Genomic DNA, 26,096 nt, shown 5'->3' with positions numbered 1-26,096 from the left:
GAAGGAAGAGAGCCAACATCTGTTTATGCCTGGAAAAAGCAACCAAGCCAACACACACACACACACACACACACACACACACACACACACACACATACAGTGAACGCTGTGATTCTCAGAGAGTATTAGCAAAGGACAAAACCTGCATAACTGCCATAAATTATAAAAGCCTCCCTCAATCTTGGTTAATTCTCTTGTAAAAAGGGAGGGGAAAAATCTGGAGCAGCTCAGCATGAAAACAATTGTGGGAGGGTTAATAAAGAGACAGCACTGAGGTATCTAGTAGCTAGCCCTGATATCATTAAGTAAGTGCACTAGAAATGTCGAGGTAAATGCATAGCAGTGAATCACAGTCAGGCATGATTAACCTTGGGTAGTCTGAACTGGAAATCATTTACAAACACAAAGGTACTGAAGAACATCACAACAGACAGTACACTGAAAGTCATTCCAAGAGCGGGAGTCATGCTGAGCGCTTTGTATATTTGTGCCATTTTTTAATTATTGTCATATTTTGCTCGTGGGAGGATGGAAGATCCCAGACCCCTGGCTGAGGCGGGAGTTCCCGGGTCACTGCAAGGTCTTCTGAAACATGTGCACTGGTTGGAATCCTTTTCCTTGCAAAGAAGTGTTAGAAAATTTAAAGTTTTAATTGCAACAATCCGAGGCTTACTGAAAGGACACACACATATGCCAAAGAAAGACTAAAATCCTGTAACTGCAAATATTAAAGAACCAAAGACCACTCTTCCTTCATCCATATCCATGTCTTAATGCAGCTCACCAGACTATAACTGGTAAAATATGGGGAGGGGGAAGGATTTTAATAAAAATTAGGTGTTTTAAACAAAATTTGTGAAAGTTATCTGACCCTTGAAAATTGAGCCCCTTATCACAAAACCAAAAGAACTAAACATCACTGGATTTTTCTGATCAGTCCTAAAAGTTTGGAAATGCTCAGTGAAGCTGTAACCATATGACCCATAGAGAGCTATATATATTGAGAATAACAACAAAACCCCTTCAAATACAGAATTCTCATGGTTTAAAAGCATTCAATTACAAGGAACATGAATCAATTGGGGAAGACTCCAGACAGCTTAACACTTTTGTATTGTTTGCACCTTTTATTGCAGCTCTTCAGTGCCAGCTCAGGTGATTACTGTGAATGCCAAGGCAGTGCAAACCATAGGAATATCATGCAAAACAATACAGCTCTGCTTAGATTTCCTTCCCATTTTTGCATAATTCTCCTAAATCCATTTCAGTTATCCTTAGCATTGCAGTAACTGCCCTTATTTATCTGCCTCATTAGGATGCTGCATCAATTAATATGCATTATCTAATGCATACTGTTTTTTAATGTTTAATATTATTAGCAGTGGAGAGCTGCCGTAATGAGTCTTATCTAGGGAGTTAATGCATACAGGAAAACTGCTTGTGTATAATGCTATTCCAAATGATTATTGTACCCCAACCCTCTGAACAGACCACCACGCACCCTGCACTCTAGGTTTCTGTACTCTGGAGGTTACAGATAGCACCTCTGCTCCTGGGGCTCCAGGTGTCAGGGTTATGTTTGTTTTTGAAGACCTGGAGCCCAGTGGGCAAGGCACGAGGATTATCTTGAGGGGAGATGTCATGTTAATGCTTGATTCACAAATGCCTCACTGCCTGATTCAGGAGGGTAATCAACCTGTCCTTTGAAGCTGCATAAATAATGTCTGGATGGAGGTAGTATATCTGCACCAGGGATGAATTAACTGCCATTGAATCATATAAGCTTGGCTAGAGTGTGAGGCTTGTAACATGCCTGAGGAAAATAAAAAAGACATTTTCAAGAAAGAAACATTAATTTACTCCTCCCTGTCTTTTCTGTTATTTTCCTCTAGGCAAACATGACTTACTTTGTGGGGGGTTTTTTGTTGCTGTTTGTTCCATTTTCACAGGGAAACGCTGATTCACAGTGAGATGCATCCACAATTTCTCCCTGTCAGGCCTGAACGTGCCATCTCTCTCTTACATCAATGCTGCTCCTTTCTAGCACCCCTGCCTGGAGATGCCAGCCAGGGTCCTTCAACACACCAAGGGAGTGACACTTCACAAGAGGGTGCTGGCTTTTTTACCCACAAGAGCCCCTGGCAGCACTCCTGCCCCCTTTCACACCCCTGTGGCTCCCAGCTGGGCACTGCTGGAGCTCTTGCAGAGGCATGGTCTTCTCCACATGCATCAGAGAAGAGAACATCCCACACTGCAGACTGACCAGTACTGACCAGGCACACAGGCTCACATATCCATGTGCATGCGCGCACTGCAGGCTCTATTGCACAGGTGCACGTTGCTAAAGTCTGTATTAGTGACTGCCTGACACACCAGGGATATAAAGCTGTCCTAGAAGAAGTTGAAAAAGAGAGAAACCCAGGAAAGGCCAGCAGCAGGGCAGCATAAAGAAAACTGGCATCAATGTGTGCCTATGTGAGTTAGTTTCCTTTGCTAACACTCACAGATCCAGCCCTCTGTTGTGCAGTATGTACATCTTTAGTTTGGTAATGGCTTTTACTTGTCTTCAGGTTTTGACTTCTGGTTTTCTCTTCCACTGTTCTCAGTTTTGCATCTCTTTCTGAAAACTTGATGTGTGCAATTCCTTTTCCTACTTCTTAACTGTACCCCCTCACTTTCTTCCTTCTCTTTTGGCATTTGTTGGTTCCCTTCTTTTCATGTCCGCTTTTTTCTCCTGCCTCCATTTCCACGGAATTTCTCTAACTAGAGTGGTCTCTGGTTCCTGAATGCAGTCATTTGTTTCTGTTCCAAAAAATTGTTCTGGGAACCAATGTATGCTGTGGGGTAGCCTTAAAATATAGTAACAATTTAAAGTTAAGCATTATAAATATACTGAATCTAGTAGATAGCACAGTTTCAGAACGTTGCACCAAGATCTCCTATAAGGCAAGGAACCTTTCACACCTAACCAGATTCTGACACACTGTATAACACAGTATGTAGTCTCAAACCAAGTCCATAACCATATTGGGGTTATGGCTATCCCTGAACCTGTATTTTGGCTTCAGGGATGCTACTATTCTTGATTCAGAAATCTTACAGGATTTTAATCCAATGAAGGAGAAAAAAGGAACATTCCTCATCAATAAAATACTAACTAGAAAAAAACACTGTAGAGGATGGCTTATGTTTTACATATTGCTAAATATCAGCAAAAATAAATGTGTTCATTTCTCCAAAATACCTCCAGATGGCATTAAAACCCTTCTTCTTTTGGTCTTTATTGCAATATTATTTTTAAAAATGATAATTATTGAAATCATTCTATTAAACGTTCCCAGCAATCATACTATCAGAAGGCATAAGGCTGCTAATGCTTAATTCATTTAATAAGTTTGCCTAAATGCGCTCGCATACTATAATTACATTCCACAACACAATCTGCAGGACAAGCCATTTCTTACACCGTGTCAAATCTTTTTCTAGATTAATTTCCAGAAGATTTTTAATGCGTATTTGCAGCAGAAATCAAAATGTCCCATAATAAATCACTGTTATTGTACCTACTCCTGTGACTACTTTTGGCCATGTAACAAATGGTGACACCTTGTGAGATTTACATGATATAATGCTCTGAATTTAAATAACGGGAATCAGAAAACATAAATTATGGGCCAGATGCACTTTAAAACTCACATGACTGACTGTTACAAGAACTTCCCTCTCTCAAATGGGATTAAAAAGGTGAATGGTTTTGCAGAAATTCATAATGCTCCTGCCTGGTAGTTATTAAAATAATTCACTTATCTTGCTCCGTTTGGAAGACTAATGCTATTTTTAATTTTTTTTTTAACTTGCAGCCCATCTGCTTCATAGACTGGTTTATGTTAGCAATACAATTCAGTCTTTTGTATACTAGAGTAAAAAATGGTAAAAAGCTTCTATTGTTGCACTAAAGTGAAGGTGAACACTGATATATTACAAGTGCCTGTTCCTATCTATTTCTTCACTTCTTTTGTTAATTCAAAAACATCAACAAAATCGTGAGAGACCAGAGATAACTGTAATTGGATTTCAAGTAATTCAGAGGTGAAGCTGCAGACTGCAGTCCTTTAAAATTACATCAGTACATCAAAGACATATGTGACACGATGTTTTTTAGCAAGTGTGACAAACTCCAGCAGCATTAAGGTAATGTTGAAGTAAGGTTCTAAAGGCCAGCCTTGCACACCCACAAAGATAATCTCATATCTATTCAGTGTGATATGGAGCCACTTCACTTGCAAAGATCGCTGACTTACTAGCATGCAGAAGTTCTAGAAATAATTAATGTTTAGTCATTATCTAAAAAGCCATTTTACGAAAAGCATCAGTGAAAGAGCTTTATCTTAATGAAAACAAACAAATTCTATTTTGCCCAACAAATCTGATAAAAACACAGCTGCCTTCTCCAATCTTAAACGCAAATGTGACTTACGATGTATGGGTTGCGCTTTTCTCTGGTGTCTTTGGCTCTACATCACTTTTCCCTTTAAAAGAGAAGAAGAAAATGACATCAGAAATGGGTCAGTATGGAAACTGCTCAGATGTGACACATCAGTGCTTTATTCATTGCTAACACTGACCACTCCTGCCACACACACAGACAGCTGTGGAGGCAACCACAGGGCTGCAGGGGCACTGCTGGAGCATTTGCAAGTGGGGGGTCAGTTCTGACTTGACTCTTCTTGTCACTGATATGTGCTCTGGAAATGTCAGGCAGAGAAACTCCACAAGAGGAGATGCTTAGAGGACAAAGGGTTTACCAGCGACAGCAGACCCTGGAGCAATGCAAAGGATTTCTCTACAGCCCTACAGCTCTACTATTGAGAGTGTACTCCACACAACACACACTTGCTCCAGGAACAGTAATTATTTCATACAAAGGAAAACAGCATCAGCAGGACACAGTAAGGCAGTGATCAGGGCACAGTTCTGCCAATGGATATTTTGGTTCACATTCATTTTGACAGATTAAGGATTTGATCTTTAGCTTCTGAAAGTGGGGGATGGGGAAACACTCTTTGCTATGCTGGCTTAGGCACTCAGTGCCAGAAGTCAAGTACCCAAATGCTTGAGCAGTATCAGAGGCCTGAGGGATGCCTCTTCACATTTCCTTATGACTCACATGGGTCCTGGCATGATGGCTTGTGATGATCCCCATCTCAGGCTCAAAATGGTATATCTGCCCAACACAACTTAGTTACACAGCACAGACAGTGGGAGGCAGGCTGCTGGCAGGTGGGGTGGTACTGCTTCTGCTGAGCCAGACCAACTCCTTCTCCCTCCTTTCTACCCACTGCCAAAAAAACAGTAAGGCTGATGTTTGCTGTAATTAATGTTCTCTGAGTAAACTGAGAGAGCTGCACTCCAGTGTAAAATTTCTGTGTAACTCTACCATGGATTTAGAGGGTATGCTACTCCACTTGAATCACCTTGAGCTTGAATTCTGGGCCTAGTGACTGTGCAGATGCTGCTCCTCCTGTGTGTCACTGGATGCTAATAGCTGTCTACACATGAGTTTATGTTGCCTAGCAGACAAGGAGGCGCAGAGGTTGAATGTGACTGGTTTACTGATGGATGTGTTTTTCTCCATTACCTTTTAATGAGCTGTGTTAAGCCAAAACCTACCTATTCCTTCTGAAAAAAAGCGAGAAATGCTTGTTTTGGTCAGGCTGTTTTGGTGTTGCTTGATATGTTGCTCATTGTGTTGAGTGGGTTTTGGATCAGCCCCAGCCTAGTCCATGCACATGAGCATTATGCATCATCCATTTGCTGCTGACAAAGCCCTCACCCTCAGTTTCTGTAGAGCAACAGCTAAGGGCACCTCTGGAAAACTTGCTGTTGCCTTCAGAAGAGGCATGATTTTGCTACCAATGTTCTCCCACTGCTGTGCAGAAGGAAGCTGAAGGACTTACTCTAGATAGTGACCTTCTGGATGTAGCTGTCTTGTAGTGGAAGTTCTGGGTATGGCAAACACCTTGACACAGCGCTTTTAGATCTCATCCTCCCCTCCACTACGGTTTGTGTCTACCTAACTGAAGTGCCTAAATTTTATTGAACAGGATGGAGAAATTTCTGGATGACTTCAAAACCACCACTGCCTTTGTGGACCACTAGGGAAGCTCAGCACTCACTGTCAGAGGACAGCTAAAGGTACCTAAAATTTAGGCATGAGCAGAGACTCCACACAGGATGGAATACATCCACTCCATAATCTTTAGGTCAGTCTCCACTTTCAGCAGAGACCTCAAAAAGTAAATCCAGATGGTGAACTTGCTAGCTAGGAAGCTGTTGCTACAATATACGTTTGTCAGCCTTCTGGAGCCTGGAGCCCTGGAGCTCATCTGCATTATGGTAATTTGAAACCAACAGTAACAGTTGGCATATATTCAAAGATTTTCTATTTGTAACTTGGGTCTTTTCTAAGTGATGAATTATTACCATGAACACTGGTTTGTTTGAGTGTGAGAGGGAATATGGATTCCTGAGTGCTTTGCCAGCAGAGTTCACATCAGTTCTACTTTCAGCAATGTATGTTAATGCAGCAACAAGGGAAACAGCATACGTACTGTGAGGAAAGAGAATATCTGTGATGTAGCCAAACTGGGTATTAATGGATTACCCTACAGTAGCATTTGTAGCTGCTTTTATGCTAATTGTCACTTAACATACTTCTGTGATGAGAGGAAGGACGAAGCCTGTACAGATGGTAGAAACGCATCAGTCCAGCCTGTCAGAGTAGAAAATCTGGCCCTTAATGCTTTATCAGTTCTTACCAACTTTATTCTCACTTGACTGAATCTTAGAAATTTTACAAATGTGTATAGCCTAAGCATAGTTGAATGTCACAGATGTGGCATAGATAATATTTTTGGATAAGTGTATGTAAAAGAGAATTTCCTGTTATAATAACATGGCTTTTTTTACACTCACTCTTGGCCAAACTAAGATTTGCTTTTGATTTTTTGTGTAACCTGTAAAATGCATGCAGGTATCATCGAGTGAGGCTGGCATTTGCTGAACTGCTAAATCTTCTTTAGTTTTGGCTTCTTCTGTGGGCAAATTTGTGCCAGCCTTTGTTTTTCTTAGCCTTTTTGGAATTAACAAGGAACAAGCCACCCACCTTGCAATGGGATTGCTAGTAGTACACTTTATTTCAGATGCTAAGCACTGTATATGTCTCCTGAAACAGGTGTGTGTGTGTCAGTGGGTGTATGCAGAAAACACACAGTATGCAGAAAACACATCAGTCCACAGATCCTTAGCCACAGAACTGGGAGTCCTTTGCTAGTTTCTACCTCTTCTCATGCAACTTCTTTCCTAACCTTTTTAGATACAAGCAGAAGTCCAGATTTCTCATCTTTCAAAATAAATTTCAAATGAACTTTTGTAGGATTTCCCTGTTGAATACTGGGTGGCTAGAAGAGGAGTTTTTTCCTCTTACTTGGAATTTTGGTGAATCACTCAACCAGATTAAATTTCCCTTTCTGGTTAACAGGGATAAATTATATTTATTGTGATGGAGTAGTATCATTTCAGCCATTATGAGTTTTTAAATGCTTTGATTTCCTTGTGGGGGAAGGATGACAGAAATGCAAATGTTATCCATGAGAAAGACAATGTTGGCAGCTGCAGTAAAACCACTGCAAATGACAGGCTCAAGAGCCACTCCAAAGAAGGGTGAAATGGGAAAAAACAGCTAACTGGGACTCTGAAGAAGTGCACTTGGATAACACAATACATTGACCATTAGATTTTTTTCCCACACAGTAGTTTGCTAGTATTTCCTGGCAGGACTTATGGACCTGTGGAGAGAGAAGCCCATGCTGGAGCAGGTTCACTGGCAGGACTTGTGACTCTGTGTGGGATCCACGCTGGAGCAGTCTGTTCCTGAAGGACTGCACCCTGTGGAGGGGACCCATGCTGGAGCAGTTCATGAAGGACTGCCTTCTGTGGGAGGCACCACACATTGGAGCAGGGAAGGGTGAGGAGTCCTCCCCCTGAGGAGGAAGGAGTGTCAGGGACAAGGTGTGATTAACTGACTGCAGCCCCCATTCCTTGGTCACCCTGCACCTGATTTTATTTCTCACTGTCCTACTCTGATTTGATTGATAATAAGTTCAATTAATTTTCTCAAGCTGAGTCTGTTTAGCTCGTGACAGTAACTGGTGAGTGATCTCTCCCTGTTTTTATCTCCACCCATGAGTCTTTTGTTTCTCTTCTGTGTCCAGAAGAGTAATAGAGCAGCTTTGGTGGGCATATCATGTCCAGCCAGGGTCAACCCACCACACATCAGAATAACTTTTTCCCAAATTTCTTTTGAGTTTGACATACAGGACTGTCAAAGTCTATGTCTCATTCTAACTGTTTTATCTGATATCTTATTCCAGCACCTTAACAGGAGATCTCATGGATACAGCTCTCAGAGGTAGTTAAACTGTCTATGATGCTAGGAAAAGTGTCTGGGTGTTTGACAGTGACCCTACTTTTGCCACAAACTTTTGCCACAAATGAAGAAAATGTTTCTGCATAGGTTCAGCTGTTCTTTGGTTTGGTTGATATCAGCCAGGCAGTACCAAGTGTAGCTTCTGCCCAGGTGTGGATTTTTCTGAGTAGGATGAACAAGGAGATAAGCTGCAGGTATTGGGGTATGGGAGGGATGGGGGAATTGGAAGTGAAGTGGGGTTGGAGACCACAGGAGTAAGAAGCAGGGGAAAGTTGTAAGGTCATAGGATCAACTTTTTAATCTGCAGGAAAGCAGGTTTCATTAAATCTGCAAAACAACCTATTTTATTCAAGTGTTGAAAGAAGGAAACACTCAGCTAGGACCACAGCTGGCCACATACTGTGGCCTCTGATGTCATTGTGGAGCCCTCAGCTCAACTGGTGTGTTTGTCATGCTTGTGCCTCTGCCTGTGTTTGCATAGCCCTCTCTATTAGGGCTCTTTCGTGCTTCTTCCTCTCATTACTGCATTCATTATTTTCTGACAGAACCTCATACCCTTTGCCTTTTATTATTTCCTTAGTGCTGGTACTCACAGCAATATCAAACCAATGCCAGCAATTAAGTGACACCACTGCATGTTTCTTCACAACATTGTATTCTTCATGCTGACCTTTCTCCAGCAAAGAGCCACACTGTTTTAAAAGCCTACATCTCCCAGTCTTGTCTCTCTGGATGTCTTTTCCCTCACACAGTGGGTGACCAGACCCTTTCAAAGCACTTGCTACCAGCTCAGGGCATTTTTCATCTTCTGTCCCAGCCCTGCAATTTGCAAACAGGGCTCTGTGTTGGCTGACAGGTCAGGAAGCTAGCAAAATAATTCTTTTGGTTGCGATGATTTTATGTGAAGGGCAGGATACAATCATGTATTTTTAATATGCAAGACAACATCAACAACCATCAGAGGTATCAAGGGAGAGGATTAATATTTTGTTTCACAGAACAACTCAATCTTCCTGCTCAATACAGCTGCTAAGTTTCTTGCCATAACTAAGTGTAATTAAAATGCTACTGATCTGCACCATGATTTGTAAACTGGAGTCCACTGAAAAGCCCTAAGCAGGATCCACACAAGAGCACATCACTCCCCTAACCACACTTCTAGCCAAAAGGACCCATGGCCATAAGGTCTTTGAAACATTATCTGGCATTAGTTTGGCGAGATTTATGTAGCTTATTACTGTGCAAAATATACCATTGCATATGAAAGAAAAATGATAACAAGTTTTCTTGCAGAGTTTTCTGGCAGTCTGGATCTGGCTGTGCAATTAGGTCAGCTCTTTTCTGGCTTTCAAAAAAAAAAAAACCCACTCTTTTGCCCATTCAGTCTTTCTCATTTACATAATGGAACAGTCATAACGAAATAAATACTTTTTGTTCTTTCCAGGCCCCCAAAAGAGCTGACATTTTGCTGGTCACTCTTCAGTTCAGTTCTCTATGTTCAGCCATAGCTGAGTGCTGCCTGCTGAGGCTCTGTGCTGTCCGAGTCTGCAACTGCTCCCTTACTTCATCAGTCACTTCTTTTTCAAAGTCATTGTCTACCCCTCCACCCAATGAAGCCAGAAAATGAGTTGGTACTTACTTGTATTGCTGTGTCCTGTAGGTCCCTGTTGTGACTCCTACAGCAACAGAAAAAGGGGAAGGTGTATTATTTTTTCAGCAATTTTTTTCTGCAATACTTGCTCGAACATTACCTTAACAATACAAACAGCACTGATGACTGTTCATTTGGCTTCAAAGTAATTTTCAATTACAAGAGTAAATCCAATATTTCTTGGAAAGTCCATTAATTCTAAGGCTTGTAAACTTACTTCACAACAATCCTTTAATGGTGCAATTCCTTGTACAGCTATTACGACTCTCCTGCTCACTATTCATTTATTGATCAGTCAAAACTTGTCTATTATCTTCTACAAGTTCAGATGAGAAGACAGAGGGAAGGCCAATATTGTTTCATGGACCATTGGATTCCTGAGGTAGTAGCACAGCTGGTCTTTTCACATGTTGACATTGACAGCATCAGGGAATGAAAATACAGACTAGTTCTGGGTCCCTGAGATTACAAGGTCGACCTTGTATGACAACAGCAATATCTGTGAATATAGTGCAGTAAATCAGACCATTTTTTACTCAAGTGCAAATGTTCACTCACTGCATTTTACTCACAGAATTTGTTTGCATTCATAAAAATATAAAAGAAGCCTATAAACACAAATATAAACCATAACAATAAGATATTTAAAATAAGGAAAGAAAGAATACTTTGCCATGGATGGCCGCAGGAGAAGTATCCTGTAGGCAACTCTGCTTCTGAATAACCCAGACACACACAGGAATACTACGTCCTGTCCATGCTGCTATTACAACTGCAGTTAACACTGCTCAGAGAGGCCAGGCAGCCACAGGAACAGATGTGGTCATTTTCAGTGAGGAACTGGGCACTGGAGCAGATCCCTGGTCCACAAAGGCCAAGCAATAAACCAAACACACCACTTGTGGAGAAAGGAACTGCAGGTCCTCAGAGAGCCTGAGGATGCTCTGACTTGGATGGGCTGAGATTGTGCTGCTCAGTCACTCAGGAGAATTTCTCAGGGGCTCAGGATACCAAGAGCTTCTTGGGCTCTCTAAGCAGAGGTTGGTTGGACAGCAGGCCCTGGGGTCTCGAGAGTGCAGCTGCTCAGAATCCCTGGATCTGCAAAAATTACTTTGGAGTCAAGGGTGCCCAGACTGTGTGGCTTTGACCTGTAATTTTAATACTATTATACGCATCTGCAACTCACTGCCATCCTACATACCTGTAATGTGAGATGTCAAATTTTTGGGCAAGCCCCAAGAGTTTCTATCTTCTACTGCAATATGAAAAGATCTGTACCATGCTTCACATGCCAAGAATAATTTCTCAGTAATTTGAAATTGTGTACTTTTGACAAATTGCATCAGCTTTTTGTGAATGTTTCTGATGAAGAGACATTAAAGCCATTTTTTTTTCTGGTGACTGAATGTAATCTTAAAAAGTCAAAATCAGCTTGCAGCATTGATGTAGTGGTATGTACTCTTGAATTTTAATGCTATTTTTGTAGCCAACCACATGCCCAATAAAAGGAGGTTCTTAGAGCATGTTCGGTTTCCAAAACAGAGAATTTATGTACCTAGAGAAGTTCAGCGGAATACAAAACTTTTTTGGGAAATCTTCTCCTATTTGTAAAAGTTTGAAACTTCTAAACAAGGATCATGCTCACTCTTTTACCTTTTTGTTCACCTCAGGAAGAATGCACCCTCCCCTTTAACTGCTGAGCACAGTGTCTTGCCTCTGCCAAAGGTTAGTAAAAATATCTCACAAAGAAATATAGAATGCTCCCACCAATGGAGGAAAAAAAGAATGAAAAAAGAATGTAACTTATAAAAAAAAGGTGAAGTCTTCATTTCTGAAGGTTATTGTCCAGTGTATTTCCTCCAGCTTGTTAAAATCAACAAGAAAGGAAAAAGCAAATGAATTGAGTTTGTAAAGAACATCACTATGATAACTTAGTATCTGCTGAGAATAATCACTCAATAGCTTTGTGACAAGAAACCAGTTCTCCTGGAGTGGCTAAATTAATTCTCAAATAACAAAATGATGGCTGATCCCATAATATCACATATACATAACCAGAAATCAAACACCAGATCAAACTATCAAGACATGAAATCACAGTCAAAATGAAGAAAGAGAGCAAAGCAGGCAGAAGAATTAACAGCATTTTTTCCTGCACAAGAGAATTAGTGCTTGAACATGAAAGCTCATCCACACAAGCATCAAGTGAGCTCTTATTTACAAATTTAATTATTCATTTAAAGTTTATTTATTAAGATGCTTTTAATAAAATTACAATCAAGAAATGCCTGATCATTTGTACATAACAAAGTGTGGCAGAGATAGGAGAAAGGAAAGCACATACAGCCTGTCACATCACACATTGATTCAATTATGCTTAAGCTTTCAAAAACAAGAAATAAAGAGACTGTCATTGCCCCTTCCTAGTCAATTCAAGAGTACAAGTTAATTCCAGAGAGAAAGAAAATTCAAAGTTAAGGATGCAATGCAACTTAATGCCCTCCATTACATAAAGGACAGTACTCTAACGGTGCTCCTCCAGCAGCACAGTTCTTGGAAACCTACTGGGCACTGCCACATGTGTCAAACCCAACCCAGACCCTTCTCCCCTTCTTGTGAATCAACACAGACCTCCCACGTTAATGAGGACTGATTTCATATAGTACAGTATATGCACATCCAGCCCCTCCATCAAATTCAGTTATATTGATTGATACATCCACATGTGCAGTTTCAAACGTGCAATGCCCGTGTATTTCTGATATACAAATCTCACATATTTAGCTTTTATTACTAGACTGATTTCAAAACCACTCTAGCTATATTTGCTGTGGCCTTTGCAACTTTAATAGCCTAATTAATAAATTTCAAGTTTCAAGCTGTCAGATCGCTAATTACTTGAATTGCAGGTTAAAAGCAGTGTGGCGTGAATGTGAAGTAATGATGCTGACACTCAGGTTTTATAGACAGAAAAGTAGTTATGATTTGCATCCTTGTAACAGGGCAGGAGGACTGCAAGCTTCCCTTTTTTCCATTCCCAAAATGAAGAGTATCTTTATGTTTGGGATCTGTCTTCTGTTAAAAGGGACTGCATGCTATCTGCTTCTCTTGCTGGATGAATCTTTGCACATGAATTGAACTGATCTCAACACTGCAAATAAGACTGAAAAGGAATTCGTGTTACCATGCATGACTTGGAACTAAAAGATGAAGCTGTTGCCCTGAATTTAGCCTTTCAGTCTCTTTATTGGCCTTGGTTACTACTTAACTGCCAGGCCCATTCACCTGAATAATGTGCAATGCACAACAGTTTGGTGTAGCCCTCAGGTTTTAAAAAGTTGGGACAGATACATAGTTTACCTCTGGGAAAGCTTCCTAAGAGCTATGGAGACATTCCCTATGAGGTCCAATTAGGATTTTACACCATGCTTTGTGAAAAGCAATAATTAGCTATGAAGGTTTGAAAAACATGTTTGAAAAATTAGGAAACCATTTTTTGCATTTTGGGCCCTGAAAAGCAGGTGCTTTCTGAAGTCTGTGACTGTACAGAGTCAGATTAAGCCATTGAATAGCTGTAAATTATTTTAAAATATTTTAAAATAGAAGTGGTGTCTAAAATTAACATAATCTATGGTCAGTAATACAGGATTGTTCCAGTGAGTTTTTTGAGGTACTTCTTTCCCATTTCACATAAAGCACTTTAACTTCTGACCCTGCAGACCACCCAGGCCACAATACAGTTGTGGTGTTATTATTTGTACAAAAGTATGCTCATATATTACTAGATGAAATTTTATCCATCCTAAGCTTGAAAGAAATGGAAATTCTACTACGGTAAGAGAGAAGGAAACCACCTTGAAAAGTATCTTTAAAAATGAATGGTAGATCTCTGAAATAGCTCTGCAATTCAAAATAACAGGAAATTTCCCAGAGAGATGGATGAACAGGCAGAGAGAAGATGAGAAAGTCAATATCAACCATTATTCACATATCTTTGCTCTCCGCTCTGTGGTTCTCCTATTCCTCTATTTATCACAACACATTTAGTTGTGAGGAAGTGGATTCATGATGGCCACACAGATCTGCTCACAGGTGCACACCCTACCCGTGCACATCTGCACACGTGGCACACAAGCACATCCTGCTGTCATAACTGTGGCAGAAACTGTAGCACTGCAGGCACCACTTCACTTTATCATCCCTCTTGGGCACTTCAACTGCTTGTAAGCTGCTGATCCACTGCTCTCCTACAGGACTTACTCTAACTTAACAAGCCTCTAGCCCGCCTACCATCTTCAGTCAGTTGTCTGCCTTCAACAAGCAAATAGTGAGTTATTTCCTTCTTTTTCTTTCATAACATGCCAGAGATATTTTGGTTTACACCCCTGATACTTCAAAATCGTGACACTCTCATCCACGAAAAAGCTGTTTTACTGTAAGCAAATGAAGTTTTCTTGCTTTGTAGTTATAATTATTCCCTGAACTAAATTTTGCAGAATGGACTCAAAAGTTGCCAAATGAGCTTGCTTTAACAGGAGAAAGACTATAAACAGCATCAGTACCATCTTTCAAGCTTGAACAGTGCATGAAATATGCTTGTGACATCTAAACAGTATATGGTGATACAATGTGAAATTTATTGGCTCTTGCACAAGATTGCTGATTTCATTCCCTCCTGACTTACCATATATAAATAACGTGGTTTCCCCAAGCTTGTGCTGCTGAGCTTTACCATGCTGCACTGCATCCTCCCTGGGATACACATCCAACAGTGGGACTGGTTTTAAGGGACTGTCAGAAGGACCAGTGGCTTTGGTCTCATGGGGGATCAAATATTTCTCTGGCAAATGCTTCTGTGACCTCTCTGGGTATCACGGCACTGGGCTGATTGCCTCTCTAGCTAAGCTGCCTCTGAAGCCAGACTGGTGGCAGGAGATGCATGCCCAGTCCTCAGCCTCCAAACAGAGGCCAGTGTAGCAGTGAAGGCCTCCTCAGACCTCAAAGGATTCAACAAAAATCTCAGCTGGTGAAGCCAAATGATGCAGGAGCAACAGATGCAAGGAGGAGCTCCCTGGCTCTCCACAGCTGTCTGTGCCCTAAGGTATCAGCCAGGAGCCTCAGCAGGTACCTGCAGAAGCCACCACATCTGGACATCCCACCACAGACACCTGTGGCTTTGCCTTGCCCTGAGGAAACCATGAGGCCCACATCACCATCAGTTCTGCTGCCAAGAGATGCAAAAAAGACTGGGCAGCCCTGCTGAGGCTGTAAGAAGGGAAAAGACAGGGAATGCTGGCACACACACACAAAGAAGATCATCAGCATGACATCAACCTCAGCCCAGAGATCTCACACACTTAGTCAGGGCTTGTGTAGGGTATCTTGTGAGGTGCAGGAGGAATATTTCTACATGATGCTGAATGTCTTACCTTGTTCGGGAAGGGAAACTTGCTTTGTTCTGCCTTTCCTGGTGTGTGAATAGCTGACAATGGTGGAGGCCATGAATGGGTCATCTCCTGAAAAACAATATTGTTCAGCAAACTGCATTTAGAAAGTCAATGGAAAAGGAGACAATGATAGCATATCAGCAGCAAGAGTGCCTGGGTAGTGGAATATTTAAGTTATTGCAGCTTCTAGGAAATGCCCAGTTTTCATATAATCTAGACAAAACATGAGCTACAATGATTTTTACAGACTCTTGAGAGCAGTTCTTAAGCACTGTCTCATTTTCCTGAATAGATAATGCATCTTAAGTGCAAGAAGTTTGATTTTTCTGACAATCTGCAAACACATTTTAATCACACAGTCTATTCTGGCTAGTGAGACGAACACAAGAACTTTTTTTTTTGTTGATGGGAATAGAAATTTCAGTTCATGACCAAGTAATGGGGTACACACTATGGATTAATCACAAAATAGATTTCACAGACAAGGTCAGAATGGTGAATACTTAGCACTTGCTAACAGGTAATTCCTAGAATTGCCTTTATCATTGTAAAGGAGTTGTTAAATCCCTAACTCCAACATGACTTGCAGGAAAGAGATATGTGGCAAGCCCTAAACAAGGCCTTTGTCTCCTCCCTGTTTTGTCTTGAGGGACATTTTTGCATACCTAAGAGACATATTTAGCTTGGCCTGACTTTTATGCAGTCATCCTTGACACAGCTTTAGGGAGCAGGTAGACACACATTCAATTCTGTTATCATTCATGTCTGAATGAGTTGGTCTCCAAATCAAGGCTGCTTTGGGAGACATAAATGAAACACTTCAGACAAGAAGTTTGTTCTTCTCTAGTGCAGGATGTCAAGGGATGGACATGTTTTTTTGACATGTTCAGCACCAACAGCTGTAATATTTGGTACACAGTAACTTGAGAGAATTAATATGAAAAATAGTGCCAAGCATGGCAACCCTGAAAGTTGGCCCACAAATTAGAAGAACTGAAGAGCAAATAACATCCTGCCTAAGCATGGGAATAGCTGACACTATCAAGAGTCTGCCCAGCAGATGCTTTGCTGGGTTTTGCTACCATTAACTGACTATGGAATTGTTTCTCAGTGATATTCCAAGGAGCCATGCAGAGATCCACAATCAGTCTCAAAATAACACTGGAGTTATATTTCCATGACTCATTCCTTTTTAAAGAGAAAAGAAAATGTTCTTGTTTGAAAAAAAGTGTGTGTGAGTCTCTTGCCCATCGTTCATTAGTGCTGACGGAACTGCTTCCTGACCAGGCATTGACTGAGCTGCTGCATTTTTCACATAGTGGAAAGTCTCTGGTTGTTCTGCCAATGGAAGGACCAGCCCTTTCAACAGAGTTTATTAGCAATAAATGTCACCTTAAAGCATTCTTGATAAACAGTTTATTTCCTAATAAAAATTGCATTCTTTTATTTTATTTGAGGCTAAAAAGTTGCATGATTTATTATACTTCTGTAATCTATGTGCGTGCCTCTAATCAGAGCATCATCTGGTTTGCAGTTTCAGTATCAGAATTGCTTTGCTTTTCACTTCTTTGAGGCAGATCATTCATCTTATGACTCCCTTATCTGATAAGTGCCAGAAATAACAATATATAGCAATTTTTAATATACAGTAACTTCTTAAAACTCAGGCAACAAAAAACATAGGCAATCATATTGCTGTTTGCTACAAGTACCTGGCACACATGCTACTGTTTGCAAAAGATTAAGGAACTATGTATTAAGAAATATTCCAACAGTAAAGTTGTATGACAATAGACTGGCAAAAAGGAGACTTGCAATGTGAATATTTAACCACAAGTCTGAGATCTAATGAAGTATTACTCACACCTGCTTTCTCACTTTCCCCACAGGACCATTTACTTACTCCATGGGAAATGTAATATTGTGTATATAGACTAAAGGTGTTTCCACTGGTAAAACCCTGTCCCCAACCAAAGTGTTTTTCCCTACAAGTTGAGGTGCTGAGCCCAAAAGAACACATGGGAATGACTATGTGTCCCTTTCTTCCCAAGGGCAATGCTTTACATTATCTCTGACAGCTGAAGAATGGGGGCAGCCAGACTGGGAACATCTGGTGGCTTTGACCTAAAGTTATCCTACTTGTGAAATATTCCATTCGGTGCTTATGACTGCCATTTGCTCAAGAAGCAGTTCTTCCAGGTTATGCAACTGGTGACCCCCCTGTCACCTTCGGGGAAACATCTCCTGAGGAGTCTGCTCTGTGTCAGGCAGAAACCAATCTGTTACAGCAGCAGAGCTCTTTCCTCCCACCTTGCCTGCCTGAGTCTGACAATGATGCCTTCATCCAGGGAAAGGACCAGAGGTTGATTAAAAATAAGGGTGACCTTTTTTTTTGACATGTCAAAATCTTTCATGTCTTCTCTTCTCCAACATTATTTCTCATCCACACTTCAATGAAAAATAGCCTTAATGGTCTTTTTTTTTTTCAGCTAGCTTCTCTTCTCCTTTTTTACTTTCAGTTATGGTATATAATAAAGCTTTCTACATAATTTAAATTTGATGTAACCCTTTCTGACACAAAGATTTAGTAAGACTACTGATATCTGCCAGGGTTAATAACTGCCATTATCATGAATATCTGAATGTGAATTTACAAGAATAATATACTGAGTTTTGATAATATGGTTTATTTATCCCTACACTTTGGAATTCAGTTAACAATAAAATTAAATAAATTAGGAAAAAATAATCAGCCACTATGAAAAGTATCCCAAATGATAGGCTGTCATCACTAAGGAGTGGTAAGATTTAAATGTAGTATAATATTTTGTGAAAATGGAGCCATTAAACTTTGTGCAGACTCCTTCTGGCTGCCAAGAACAGAGCCTCAAAAATCAAGGGAAAGGGTTTAGGTGTCCAGCAAATGTCAACACCTTGCAAGATCAAGCAGAAACCAATCCAGAATATGTTCCCATGTGCCAAATCTTTGGATTTTAGACTCTATCTAAAGATATTTGAGACAGATTCAAAACACTAGCAGCGACATATGATTATATCAAGATTTTTTTTTTGGTACATGTTGTGAAATGCCTAAAAATGCAAACCTAAATGTCAACTATTTAACCAACTTTCCAACAGAAAGGACTCAACTTTTATTGTAAAATGAACTTTCATGCACATCTTCTCCTCTCTGCTTAGGTAACTTGCCTGTCTTTGGAGTTTGGGACTGGCAGTACTTGCATGAGGCACCTGCTGGACTGAAAACTGAAAAGGACTGATGAAAATTTAAATGTAATTAAGAGCCTTAGCATCTTCAAATTGGTGTTATAACATTGATTGACACAAAAGGTTTTTGAAATTAGAAAGAGAAAAAAGTAGGGTCTTTTTTAGCATAAATCAAACAAAACATAAGTTAGAAACACCTGGCACCAGAAAATGTTCCAGTCACTACAAGATAATGGTCTAATTTGAAACTGATTTAAGGTCTTCTTCCAACTTGATTAACTTAACCCTAAAGTTCTGAACAATGTCAGCTAAAGAAAGTATTGAGAAGACATTAGGAGTCCAGAAGTGGTGAAAGCAGTCTTCTGGATGAAAGAAGGAAGCCCTGACCAGGCTGCTTGAAATATATATCTGGATGAGCATGTGTGCCCCACTGCAGGGCAGCTTGTTTGAGATGACGACTGACCTCCTCCTCCTGCAGCCAGATGCACAAGTCCAAGAGGCAGCTCAGAGACCTTCTCTCTGTTTTGTAACACACATTTCTCCCTGTGAGGGTTGCAGTGATGTTGCTTTGCGCTGACATCTTTGTGGTGCTGGTGGTGATGGCACATCTCATCCACTGTAACTCTGCAACTCTGATACTCTACTCATTTCTACCTGTAGTAAATCAGTTTTCAGCAGTCATACATAAATGTCCAGTTTTACAAGCTATAAAGGTCCAAGCCTAGTTAATCTTACTCAATGGGCCAACTTGGCTTTTCTTCTCACTGAACCTTCAAATAAAGAAATCTATAGTATTGCATATCCTTGCTCCAATTTCAGTTTCCGCAGCAACAATTAAGTAACCAGACTTTTCTTGGGGATTAATGACTGCTTGGCAGTGTTTTGTTTGGGGCTTTTAACCCCAGCTTGTAGATAATTTTTCAGGAAAAGTACCATGCAGAGGTAAATAATAGTATTCACTCCAGACTTAAGGCAATGCTATTTATCTAGTGCCATCAATCTTGCTGTGTGGCACATGATACCAGGAATGGTTGAACTGATTCAGAAAAATCGTAATTAATAACAAGTAGGGAGATGGGTATCATCTAAAGTCTTGCCACATGTAAAATCTTGCTGTTCACTCAGTGCCAAAACCAGAACTTGTCATTGGGCCATTAAGAAAACTGACTGTTTAATCCTCCTCTCTGCTTGTGCTCACCTTGCTGGTTTTTGATTCATAATATTTTGTCTCTCTACACATGATGATTTAAGAAATATTTGTGGCACCTCATAAAGGACCCTGTCAAACACCTTCTGAAAATTATTTTAGCTGACTCAACTTCATCCACTGCTCTGCTGACATGTCACAGGAATTACAGGAGATTCATGAGACACAATTTTTCTTTGCAAATACTCTGCTGGTTGGCTCAGGGGGACTGGAGAGGATCTGTCTTTTTAGTTACCTACACTGAAATGCAGATTTTAGGGAAGCATTAAATATATTTATTCAGATGGAAGTCAAGGCCACGCAAAGCTAATGCAGAGCTTTCCAAGACCCCTTATCAAGTGATCACAAGACACAGTTTGAGAACCTGTAATCTAGTTACTCTTCTGTCTTCACAATGTTATCTTCTCTTTTTTATTTTTTTAACACAAGAGTCTCTCTTTCTAACTGCTGTCAGTTGGCAAATATCTCTTTCAGTTCAGTGAAGCTACATTGCCACTAGCTGACAACATGGCTATGATTTTAGTGTCATATCCAAAGCGAAGAGTCAGACACTGAAACTTTTGGAGACTGTGTTGAAGCTGACAGCATTTCACTGTGGTAAAGTTCCTATCATGTGAAAAGCCAATTTTCTTTTCTAAGAATTGGTTCCCTGTAGTAACTGTTACTGCTGTAACTTTCCTAACCCAAACCTCAAACATACACCTATAAAATAGAAAGATAAACCTGTTTCCTCTTTTTTCTCCATGATGTCACTTATTCATACTTAGAACTTTTTCTACTTCCTCGTAAGCCCTGTAGTTCCTTTGATCAATTGAAAATCTTCTGCCTTCCACATGAGCATCTTTTATGGGTCATTATCCTTTTGATAACATGTTATTCAGAACCATCACCACCCAACAAAATGTCTTATTTCCCAGCTTCTGTGATTTCTGGTTTTACTTATTTTTTTATCCACTGATTTGGGTGGGTTTTAATTTTTAGTTAATATTTGCCATCTATGATGCAAAATGCTTTCTAAACTTAAGATAAGTGACACACATTCTTTCACCCACTAACTGAAGGATTAAATAAGGGAACTACTGTGAGCTCCCTATCCTGGTGCTGAAATTGCAGTAAGGACAACGAGCTGGGTGCCAGTTCAGCACTGAACCTCAGTCAGCAGTTCTTCTGTCTCTCCTACTCCTGCTAAAATGATTTCAAGGAGTCACTTTTTTCATAGCAATCTGCTGCAAACACATTTCCCCTTTGGCACCAGTCCCAAGACTCTCCAAATGCTCAGTTGCTTTCTGTAATATGAATTCCTTTCAATAGGCTTCACTGGTATAACTTCCAAAGATACATGACAATCCAGGGACGAGTGCTTTTCAAGGAATATTTTATTTTTTTTGTTCTAAACAAAGAAATAAAGGTAATCGCATAGCTTGTGACTGTGTCATTTTTGCTGTGCTTAGTTCTTCAGATGTGCACAGATGGTCATCAGCAGAAATTGCTTGATAGAAAGAGGACTTGTGAGAGAGAGTGTGTGTGTGTGCTTGTATGTGTGTGTGTGCATGCACATGCCTGTGAGCTGGGTAGAAGGAAAGGAAAAAAGAGAAATTAGGCCCATGAAAAGGGAGAAGGTAAGAGATTTTGCAGACTGCAGCACCAAAGATGTGTTCAGCATTAAATCTCCAGATATTTGGTATCTACAGAACTAAACCATTCCAAATAATGAGCATTTGCAACGTGATCTGTGGATCAATTCACTCTATAGCAAATCGGAAATGCCAGTGCAATAAATTTCTGTTTGGAATATGTTATCTCTGCTTTAGTGGAACCATCCTGAAAATAACCTGCAACACTTAGTCAAGGTTCAGCAATCTAGGATGGATAAATATAAAAGAAGACTACAGCTGCTTACATCTCAAACTGACTAATTTAGGTCCTTCATTTGTATGATTATAATTCTTTAACATAGAGTCTTGCAAATTTTTGTTCATTTTTGGGGGGAATAAATGAGCCTGTAAGTCTAGAAGAAGTTATGGATACCTAAAAGAAATGTAGGTAATTAGCCCATAACCCATGTCATGCTCTCTCTTATTGGAGTTTAGGTCCCTTTACAGGTAAATCATAGAATAGTATTTATATGATTTCCTTAATTTTTTAAAAAATATTCTTCTCTGCAATGAAAATAAATGATAGGATTTTTCCTTTAGTTGCAAAGAGGAATATCTGTTCTAAGCTAATAAGCTGTTTCTAGATGAATGCATTGAGCCATGTGATACAACAAACTGTCTGAAAACCAACCTTGCTTGGGCAAGCTGAGATGATGTGGTTAATCAAGGTACAATCTTTATTAGTGCATTAACCTCCTGCACCCAAGGACTATGGATTCTAATTCCTGAATTGCCATGCAAGACTGATGCAGCTAGTTTTCTAGTCTCAGTTGGCAGCAAGCTAACAGAAGTGGCTAATGAAGATGAATAGCTGCCTCTTGGGAGTGGGGGGAGGAGAAAGAGGAAAGGAAAAGACCTAGGATACTTCAAGGTCCAGATCTCTGCATGATTTCAGATAATAATGAAAAAGCTCACATAGCTGACATTTTCAGTGCCCCTAACAAGCATGTTAATTCTTAGGCATGGTAGTGGCCTCAGGATTGGTCTGGAAACATTTCAAGAAGTTAAAACAAAGGCTATTGAAAAAAAATACCCTGACACTGGTCAGGGTCTTATTCTTGTTTTGATGGATGTATTTTGTATTATACAGACAAAAAAGCAGAGAAGAAAAATGCTCAAAATGCTGAAAAGCACACACATTGAGTGAGGAAAACATCTGTGGTTTGGAGAAGACAGAAATACCATCACGGTAAATATTTATCAATACTGAAATATCTTTTCCACAAATGCATGCAATGTTCTAATATAAACACTCCTTTAATCCAGAGAAAAATACATTACAAAATGCAGGGAGGTAATTGAAGCAAATTTTTTGGGGGAAAAGATCTAGTTTTTTTTTAAACTTGACAAATTTTTCCATTTTCTTATTTTGTGGGATGCTGCAAGCTTTGTGATAGGTACATTAGTGGTCCTGGATCAACCCCGGTCAGAAGATTAAATACTAGGTCATTGGTTTGTTCTAATTTGTTTTTAGTTCCAGTTTCATATCCCTGAAGCCATTTTAAGAGGATGGGGGTACCATAAAGACTTGCTTGGTTCCTGGAAACCTGGGGCTCACTCAAAGGGCTCTTTTGTGCATCTACAGTGGAGATTCACCAGTGAGTACGAATTGGTATTTTTAGCTCAGCTTGCTCAGCCAACTGATTGAGCATGTCAGCCTTCATGAACTTAGGGGTAACACAGTGATGCCTGTGTGCTCTGTGCACAAGTTGTGGGCAGACATGACATGAAGTAAATACCTTGTGCTCTGAGTTAAAGTTTAAAGTGCTACCAGAATGCCTTTTGGCTAACATACCTGTGAAGGCTGCCAACCATAACAAGAAGCAAGGAAGCTTCTGTTCTGTGCTACTACAACAAACTTGGTCAGTGTGAGAAGATGATAGAGAGGGTTAAGAAAAATCCATAAAAAGAAAAAAGTCAGAATTAAAGTATTAGAAGTTAAAATGCTGTCAAATGTAGCTCTATAAAATACTGTTCTGAGAGGTTTTGCACTTGTGGTTTCTTAATGCAATTAAATTGAATGTGCTTAATTTACAGGTGGAAATTACACCAGGCTAGAGCCTCAGACTGCAGAGCTGAGCATCAAGACAGAGACTCTCCTTCCCTTTTTCCTGCCATAACACTAAGAGGTTCTGCAAGGCAAAGCAGCCTGTAAATCCTTCCTGGACAACCTTGCATGGATGTGGCTGACTGCAATTAGCAAACAATTTTGTTTATGATGCTCTGACAACTTGGGGAATCTGTTCATATACAAGTCATTTATTCTGAATGAGATTAAGAAATCCATGTAGCACTGTGTGCTTCAGTGTATGTGAATTCAACCATCTGTTCTCAAGGTTACATCGTGTGCTTCTTAGATTTGAATTGACAGAAAGATGTTAAATCTTGCTGGTTTGTATTCTAGAAGTAGCACAGTTGCACAATGTGATGTCTGAATCCAAGACATACCAGTTCAGCTGGTGTTCAGAGGCACACAGAGTTGAACAGAAGGCTCATGTCCAGAAATTAAGAATACCATAGATTGGGACACTGGACCCAGAAAGGAGTCAGGGATCATCAGAGGACAAGAAACTGAAAACGAACACCTGATATCTTATACTCTTGCCTGAAGAGCTTGATCCATCAGGGTGCATTTGAATATGGTAACACAGTAGAACTGGCTAGGTCGATGCAGGAAAAGCCTGTTTCTTTGAACATATTTCTTCAAAAATACTGAGAATTCTGAGGAGGTGCAGAGAAAAAAGGAACAAAGAAAAGCTCACAGATGAAATCAGCTCTGTTACACAAAGAGCCACTATGCTTGATTTGTGTAGGTATCTTCGTGGGGGAAAACCCCCTGTAACATGACTTCTAGAAAACCTATTTCTGGCTAACTGTGAAGTGTCCCAAGGAAAAGCAGAACCTCTACTCAACATCTTCAACAGGATTTTCAGAGGATGGCTTACAAAAATCAGTGGAAACTGTTGCCAGTTCACAATAATAGAAAAATACTAAAATCACTAACTTCATTAGTGATACAATACACATACTTCTTGTATCATGAGCCAATGGATAGCAGAATAAAAATGCAAAGTGAAGTTAGGAAAAAAAGAACAACTTCTCATGAGCTGATGGTTCAAAGCCGGGACCCAGTGCTAGGGAAATGCCTATCTTCATCTCTTTGAGTCACAAGATAAAGGACACTTTTCTGAATTATATGCTTCAGCCTAATACAAGTTAATATGCTCAAGACAGGGGAGAGTGGCTGAAATTATCAGGCTTGTCACACAGGCCAGAGTGCTAGTCATTCTGGGTGATAAAATAGCCATTCAGACTCACACCTAAAATGTAGCTAAGTGGGATTTTCTTGTTTTCTATTTTTCAGTCCACCAAAATCCTTAGCATTTATGGCTGTCAATACATACTTTGCAAGCAATGAAAACGTGTGAATCATTTGTATTCACATGTGAATGCTATGTACTGACCACAGAAAGAGGGACTGTGAGAAAGAGTTGTCCCATTGTGCTTTAGAAAATATAGAAACAGAAGTTTCTTATTTTCTTATGCATCAGGAACCTATAGTCCATAGCTGTCCTCTGCTTCTTTTGATTTCATAAGCTCCTGATGCACCACAATTTACCTTGTGGATTTAAGTGAGGGAGTCAACACAACAGTGGTATTTGCCCAATGCTCCTGCTATGGTCAGCAGAAAGATAGCATGGGGCACATCAGTGGACTGAAGATCTGGACCACCCTCTGGAAGAGTGGGGAGAGGGCTGGAGGCCAGTCCCTTGCTGCTGGGTAGGAACACGTGAGGCTTGCCAGCAGCGCGGTGTGTCTGGAGTCCACTGTGCACAGCTCGCTGGGAGCTCTGCTCACCATCCTGTTCTCAGATGCCAGTGCCATGGGCACGAAACAGCACTTACCATTTCTCCCTGCTACACATGGGGTGGCCTTTGGGATGCTGTCAGAGGCAGCCAGAGCCCCTTTGTTTGCCTCAGATGTCCCTAGGCAATCTGGCATTTCTTGTTAAAACTCATTTTGTGTGTGTGCTTCTCTCTAGCTGCAAACAGAGCCATGGAGCAGTGAAGGAGACTGTTCTGTAGCTGTGCAATTCACATTTGTCTAGTGGTTATATTAACTGTGTTCCTCAAAGCTATTATTGTCTCAAGCTTTGTCTGTTTTAAGCCCTGATACAGTATTTCATGCTTATTACACACCCTGGCTTTTATTTGCAAGGTAGTCTGCAAACCTGAATTAGGCATCCCAGCACTCCTGTAATCTCTGTAAGCACTATAATATTATTATGAGTTAAAACTTATAAAATTTGAACTAAGGTTGAAAGAATCTTGAGTCAGAAAGTCCCTTAAGAAAAACCCAGTCTCAACAGAAATTACACTGAGGGTGACAATGCCAAACTGGGACTACAGTTGGTAAAAACAGT

At 40.3% G+C, this 26,096-nt stretch overlaps 1 protein-coding gene across 1 annotated transcript in view; it reads right to left on the bottom strand.

The window, feature by feature from the left end:
• The window catches only part of AFF3 (ALF transcription elongation factor 3), a 320,158-nt gene that overhangs the window by 117,305 nt on the left and 176,757 nt on the right, over window positions 1-26,096 (bottom strand). Inside the window, exons 5-7 of the mRNA XM_085054866.1 lie at window positions 15,569-15,655; window positions 10,128-10,164; window positions 4,478-4,529 (exon numbers count right to left, since the gene is read on the bottom strand). Coding sequence (XP_084910992.1) covers window positions 4,478-4,529; window positions 10,128-10,164; window positions 15,569-15,655 — 176 coding nt within the window. The remainder of the gene's footprint in view (window positions 1-4,477; window positions 4,530-10,127; window positions 10,165-15,568; window positions 15,656-26,096) is intronic.

Source organism: Lichenostomus cassidix, chromosome 1, assembly GCF_008360975.1.
Source record: "Lichenostomus cassidix isolate B80296 chromosome 1, HeHo_3.0, whole genome shotgun sequence".
Classification (NCBI taxonomy): Eukaryota; Metazoa; Chordata; class Aves; order Passeriformes; family Meliphagidae; genus Lichenostomus; species Lichenostomus cassidix.
This window is presented reverse-complemented; position numbering and strand designations above follow the sequence as displayed.